This window comes from Cottoperca gobio, unplaced genomic scaffold, assembly GCF_900634415.1.
Source record: "Cottoperca gobio unplaced genomic scaffold, fCotGob3.1 fCotGob3_357arrow_ctg1, whole genome shotgun sequence".
NCBI classification, from domain to species: Eukaryota; Metazoa; Chordata; class Actinopteri; order Perciformes; family Bovichtidae; genus Cottoperca; species Cottoperca gobio.
Window position 1 is genome coordinate 15,001 of NW_021166955.1, and position 7,422 is coordinate 22,422.

Below are 7,422 nucleotides of genomic sequence, written 5' to 3' on the forward strand. Positions count from 1 at the left end.
AGCCCCGTGCTCAGGCTCTTGGCTTTGCTCTTGGCCTCCTCCTCCACCAGAACAAACTTATTCCTCCTCCACGGCAGCATGGCGTGGGGCGAGTTGCAGCGAGCAAGCTCCTCTGCGTCTGCTCTGCTCGGGCAAAAGAGCAGGAGAGCCGATGTGTGAGGGAGGAAACACCAAGAGAAGCTGCTTCACAGAGCAGAGAGGAGAGACTGAGAGCTGCGCGGCTCAGCCAGTCTGTCCCCGCTCGCTCCTCCTCCTCCTCCTCCTCCTCTGTCTGCATCATGCAGCGCTGATCAGTGCAGGAGCTCAGGCTCCCTCAGTCCCCTCCCTGCTTGTTTTGCTTCCAAATGGCTCCGTACCAAAGCATCATTTATCCTGAGGTAGCTCTGTAGTCATGTTTATTGTAAAGCTCAGGAACACCGAGTCTCTGTGCCTTCAGTCTGCTGTTAAAGTCAGTCGAGTCACTAGGAAGTGATGAAGTCTTCATGTTTAAATAAGTCAACAGATCTTCCTCATGTCCTCTTGTAATGTTCTCTTACTTTGGACAAGAAGAAATTAGAAAACGTTGGTGAATGACAGAAATCATTGGGTCTCAATAAGAACCTTTAAATCTCGACTGTCTTCATGTGTAAAACGTTTACATCACAACAAACATCAAACTCTATTAATATGTATATAAATATATTATTTCCATTATTAATTAATTCAAGTTCAACTCAAAGCAAGTTTGTTGAGTTAAAATGGTTCGTAATCTAAAGACTCAAAAGGATGAAACATAAATGATTCATTTGAAATAATAAGCAGCGTCGCTGTAACTGAGATGTGATTTATATTCTACACGGTGCAATTATTTATCACTAATTGCCCGTCAGCTGTTGAAACGAAGCGATGAAGCAAAATAATGTCTGAACTCTGAACGCTGTCTCTGAGACTAAGTTATAATACTTCTCATTAGTTCTGCTGATGACATTTTGAATGAATGTGGTCGGCTGCAGGTTCAGGTTCGCTCAGGAAAGCTCGAGTTCAGCTAAATGTTAATAAAGTACAGGACACACCGGGGGGCCGAGCCGTCAGTGAGTGTCTGTCCCGCACCGTCGCCAGTACTCAGAAGAATCCTTCTGATTGGCTGTTCAGCTTCAGCAAATCAGTGCACGAGAAGAGACACAAGGAAAGCCTAAAGTCCAGAGGGCTCCTGATTGCCTCTTCCTGTGTACCACCAGCGCCATTAGCAACTTTTTATCAGACATGTTTTTCTTGTCTCTATACTTGCAGGTCTTCTAGTAAATAAGTAAGGTAGGTAGGTAGGTAGGTAGGTAGGTAGGTGGGTGGGTGGTTAGGTAGGTGGGTGGTTAGATAGGTGGGTAGGTAGTTAGATAGGTGGGTAGGTAGTTAGATAGGTGGGTAGTTAGGGAGTAAATAGGTAGATAAATAGGTAGGTGGGTAGTAGATAGGTAGGTAGGTAGGTATATACGTTAGTATAGGTAAGTGGATAGGTAGTAGATGGGTAAGTAGATAGGTAGGTAGTAAATAGGTAGGTAGGTAGGTAGGTACGTAGTAAATAGGTAAGTGGATTGATAGGTAAGTAGGTAGTAGGTAGGTAAGTAAGTAAGTAGATAGGTGAGTATATAGATAGGTAAGTAAGTAAGTAGCTCTCTTTTATTTTAGTTTGTAGTTTTGGCCTATCTGTGGTGCGGTGTAAGTTTCAGTGCTGGAAAAAGCGCCCATTGTGAAATGGCTTCGATTGTGAGGATTTGCTCAACTGTTACAAAAGAGATCAACTCTTCAGAGTGGCTGATTATTACAGTGTTGAAGTTTCCAAGAAGCTAAATAAAGACGAGTTGGTGGCCATGTTAAAAGCCCAACTGGTGGAGCTAAATGTTTTGTTTCGGTGGGGGATGCAAGTGTCCCGGTAAAAGTAGCTGATTTGTCTGATGGGATCATTGGGCCAGGTAAAGTGTCTGCTTCTGGGTTGGTTGGACTTAAGGCTAGCTTAACTAGGTAGGTAGGTAGGTAGTATATGGGTAAGTGTATAGGTAGGTAGTATATGGGTAAGTATATAGGTAGTAGGTAGGTAGTATATGGGTAAGTATATAGGTATAGGTAGGTAGTATATGGGTAAGTATATAGGTAGTAGGTAGTAGGTAGATAGATAGGAAGTAGGTGGGTGTAGGTAGGTAGATAGGAAGTAGGTGGGTGTAGGTAGGTAGATAGGAAGTAGATGGGTGTAGGTAGGTAGATAGGAAGTAGGTGGGTGTAGGTAGGTAGATAGGAAGTAGGTGGGTGTAGGTAGGTAGATAGGAAGTAGATGGGTGTAGGTAGGTAGATAGGAAGTAGGTGGGTGTAGGTAAGTAGGAAGTAGGTGTGTGTAGGTAGGGTAGATAGGAAGTAGGTGGGTGTAGGTAGGTAGATAGGAAGTAGGTGGGTGTAGGTAGGTAGGAAGTAGGTGGGTGTAGGTAGGTAGATAGGAAGTAGGTGGGTGTAGGTAGGTAGGTAGATAGGAAGTAGGTGGGTAAAGGTAGGTAGGTAGATAGGAAGTAGGTGGGTAAAGGTAGGTAGGTAGGTAGGTAGATAGGAAGTAGGTGGGTATAGGTAGGTAGGTAGATAGGAAGTAGGTGGGTAAAGGCAGGTAGATAGGAAGTAGGTGGATGTAGGTAGGTAGATAGGAAGTAGGTGGGTATAGGTAGTTAGGTAGATAGGAAGTAGGTGGGTGTAGGTAAGTAGGAAGTAGGTGGGTGTAGGTAGGTAGATAGGAAGTAGGTGGGTGTAGGTAGGTAGATAGGAAGTAGGTGGGTGTAGGTAGGTAGATAGGAAGTAGGTGGGTAAAGGTAGGTAGGTAGATAGGAAGTAGGTGGGTAAAGGTAGGTAGGTAGGTAGGTAGATAGGAAGTAGGTGGGTATAGGTAGGTAGGTAGATAGGAAGTAGGTGGGTAAAGGCAGGTAGATAGGAAGTAGGTGGATGTAGGTAGGTAGATAGGAAGTAGGTGGGTATAGGTAGGTAGGTAGATGGATAGGAAGTAGGTGGGTAAAGGTACAGACCTGCTCATTTGTAACATAACAATATAACAAAGTTAACTTTATATTGATTGTAATAAAGTGACAGACAAGTGACAAAGGTATTAGAGACACGTTAGTGGAGTTGATTTTGTTCTTCACATGTCTTTAAGAAGCTGCGAATTAAGAGTGGACCAGGATCTGATCCAGGATCAGCTGCTGGGTTTGTACATCATAAATCACCTCTGTGGGGGCAGAAAGCTCCTCTAACACAGAGCCTCATATGTTAAATTATAAGAAATCCATCCTGGTTTGGCCTTTACAGAAGTGGACACGTGTTCAGTATTGACGTATCTGCTCTGAGTTACCGTCAGAGGGTTCGATGAAATTAGGAAACCTCTCGACTCTTTATTTGACTCAAAGTGTGAGAAATGTTGTAACTATGGTTATAACATCATTTAATTTTTTAAGCTCACAGTTAGCTGCAGCGTTGAGCTCAAAGCTAACATGCTGATGTTTTTACCATGTTAGCACGTTAGCATGTGATGTTCCAGCCTAATTGAATCTGAGCCTCTTCATCACGCTGCTCTTACCCAGCGAGCCGTAATCCATCAGAGCGTCCGGCTCGTAGACGGCTGATTAATGTCCAACAGAGAAACTTCATCTGCCTGGTGCCACAGAAAACACAGCGACACAAACAGAAACAATGATGTGAACTCAGAGAGAGGAAGTCCGAGCCCGAGGGACGCCGATCAATACCCTCTCATCCCACACTATGGATCCACCGGCTGAACACATAAAGCAGCTTAATGAAGAGGAGAGGGCCCAGGATACAGGAGCCCCCCCCCCCCAACAGAGGATACAGGAGACTCCTGAGACCTGCGCCCCCACACACACACACAGAAAATACAGGAGCCCCCCCCCCCCATATAATCATACGTAGCTTCTATTTGATCTACTTAATAATAATTACAATAAACCTGCTGAAATACTGTAAGAGCAAACGATAGAAAATAAAGACAAAGGAAGAATAAACCAGAGGCAGAGCGACAGTTATTTAATGCTGAATAAATGATAAATAATAATAAAGTTAAAAAGTCTTTCTGTTTGATGGTTTGAGTTTAAAAAGCAGCAGCGGAGAATCTAAGCGGCTGGAAGGATAATTAACCTTTAACATCAACGACACACAGGGATATTTGTTTTCTCAGAGTCAGTTGAGCAGAAGATTGAAGCAGCAGCTGGTTAGTTTAGCTGAGCATAAATACAGAAACACATAGAACAGCTAGCATTGCTCTGTACAAAGCTAACAACATCTGCACCGCTAAACTCACTAATTTACATGTTATCTCTAGTTTATTAATCCAAAAATAATATGGGCTAATAACAGGCTAATAATAGGTTAATATTAGGCTGATGATAGGCTAATATTAGGCTGATGATAGGCTAATATTAGGCTGATGATAGGCTAATGATTGGCTAATATTAGGCTGATGATAGGCTAATGATTGGCTAATATTAGGCTGATGATAGGCTGATGATAGGCTAATATTAGGCTGATGATAGGCTAATATTAGGCTGATGATCGGCTAATATTAGGCTAATGATAGGCTAATATTAGGCTGATGATAGGCTAATGATAGGCTAATATTAGGCTGATGATAGGCTAATATTAGGCTAATGATAGGCTAATGATAGGCTAATATTAGGCTGATGATAGGCTAATGATAGGCTAATATTAGGCTGATGACAGGCTAATATTAGGCTGATGATAGGCTAATGATAGGCTAATATTAGGCTGATGATAGGCTAATGATAGGCTAATATTAGGCTGATGATAGGCTAATGATAGGCTAATATTAGGCTGATGATAGGCTAATATTAGGCTGATGATAGGCTAATGATAGGCTAATATTAGGCTGATGATAGGCTAGGTTATATTCACTGGAATCACACCGTCAAACCACGGTAAGTTTGAACACTTTGTGTTTCCGTACGATCACCAGCTGTGCGGCTCAGCGAGCTGCAGAGCTGCTGCCAGCCGGGTTTGATTTCTTATTTGCTTTCTTGCCAGAGTTTAATGATTTAATGATCAGGGTTTCATGGTGTTCACTTTTAAAGGCTTGAAGAACTCAATATGAGGCGCGTTCCACATGCAGGGCTGCGCATGAATCATCCTGCAGACACAAAGGAAATGCTAAATATTCCAAACGGGATTTATAGAAGAAAGACTTTTGTCCAAATGATCCAAAACTTCTGATCTTGAAAGTTTGAGTCTATGAAAGTGAAACAGACGGTTCTGAATATTCCCAACAATCTCAGCAAAGCTTTTCGATGTTTCTAGAAACTTTGCTGCCAGATGTTCGTGAGGAGAGTTCTTTACATCCACTGATTTAAATCTGTAACTATAAATATGAAACGCAGAGAAGCTGAAGTTGTTTTGATCAGAAGTCCTTTGTGTCTTCATCAGGTAAAGAGAAGTAACATAATTCACTGGCCATAAAATTATTATCTGTTTTTGCAGTTAGTTACAAAAGCCGTCTTCATCCATATTTATATTACTTATTATATTTCTAACGAGTTCTTCCTGCCCGTCGGCCGCCATGTTTTTTTACACTAAAGTCACATTTGATCTTGTGAGATTTGCAGTTTTAGGAGCCGGAACTGTTAAATGTATTATTACAAGTTATTATTCCCTCACGTCAGCTCTTTGCTTGCAGGTGTAATTCATGCTGCCGAGTGTTTCTCAGGTATAACTGGATCCAGGAGGTGAGTGTGTCTGGACGTGTCCGGATTGTTCCTCCGTCATGCTTCACCACGACAGCACCAAGATGTTTCCTCCTCCCAGAGAGCTGTCGCCTCCATCTGCTGTCACTATTTCAGTCCGTCTGAAATGTGAAAGTGTGTCTGGCCAGAACACAGATCCATGTGACACAAAGGTAGGCTTCAGATTTGGGCTCTGCACAGTGACTAATGTCGAATCTGAGCCCGCAGGACGTTTCTGTTCTGCTGCTGCATCGGCTGAAAACAAGAAAAACTTCTCGTCTGCAAATCGTTCACATGTCAGGATGATTATATCACACACTCAGAACCAGAGATGTGCAGCTCATCCTGGTTCTGGTCTATATATATATATAGATATGTATATATGTATATATGTATATATATATATATATATATATATATATATATATACACATACATATAATATATACATATATATACATATATATATATATATATATACATACACATACATATATGCATATATATACATATATATATATATATATACATACACATACATATATGCATATATATATATATATATATATATATATATTATTATATATATGCATATATATATATTATTATATATATATATATATTATTATATGTATGTGTATGTATATACGTATATTTCTGAATTTTCATTGTTGCCTGTTGAACAACTGAAGACATTCTGCACATGATGCAACGAGGATGTGAAAATAAGAAATATATAAAGAAACGCAGGCGTCACCTGTCAGAGAGGATCCATCAAACAAAGGTTCATGAATCTGACTCTCGTCCTGTCTGACTGCAGATTCTTTTCTTTTTGTGACTATGTGTTTAAACAGGATATTGAGGAGCTGCAGAGAGCTGCATCAGTGTGCAGCCTGCAGGGCACAGAGTTCACCGGCTCCTCCTGTGTTTATGGGATGTAATCTGTGTTCATGTCACCGCAGCGCTGACTTCATGTCACAAGAAGAAGAATGAAACGATGAGGAGACAAATGAAGACGGAACAACAAAGACACGAAGATGCAAAATAATCTCATGAGAAGTTTGATATTTCAAACATGTTACACATTCAACACTAAATAATCTATTAGTGGATTTACAGAAAATATTATTGTTTTAATGCTTTAAGGGATTTTTAAGATTTGCTGCTTTTTTATTTAATCATTTCAAATGATTCTTTATATTTTTGAGGTTTTGGCTCCAGGTAATTGTGAAACAATGGATTCATGTGCAAATAAAAGATAAATCAAAACAAAGCAGGAGTGGTATTTCTATAAACATTAATGCAGACTTTATTATCCTCACTGTCTTCACTCAGTCTGCACCGCCCCCTGCAGGCCTGGAGGAGCATTACACTTCAGGAGCTTTATTATCCCCAGTCTGCACCGCCCCCTGCAGGCCTGGAGGAGCATTACACTTCAGGAGCTTTATTATCCCCAGTCTGCACCGCCCCCTGCAGGCCGGGAGGAGCATTACACTTCAGGAGCTTTATTATCCCCAGTATGCACCGCCCCCTGCAGGCCGGGAGGAGCATTACACTTCAGGAGCTTTATTATCCTCAGTCTGCACCGCCCCCTGCAGGCCGGGAGGAGCATTACACTTCAGGAGCTTTATTATCCCCAGTATGCACCGCCCCCTGCAGGCCGGGAGGAGCA

At 41.6% G+C, this 7,422-nt stretch overlaps 1 protein-coding gene across 1 annotated transcript in view; it reads right to left on the bottom strand.

Annotated features, from left to right (window-relative positions):
* The window catches only part of fam43b (family with sequence similarity 43 member B), a 1,747-nt gene extending 1,563 nt beyond the window's left edge, over window positions 1-184 (bottom strand). The window contains exon 1 of the mRNA XM_029427684.1: window positions 1-184. This exon is cut by the window's left edge and continues 1,563 nt beyond it. Coding sequence (XP_029283544.1) covers window positions 1-80 — 80 coding nt within the window. The 5' untranslated portion in view covers window positions 81-184.
* Between the last annotated feature and the right edge of the window lie 7,238 nt (window positions 185-7,422).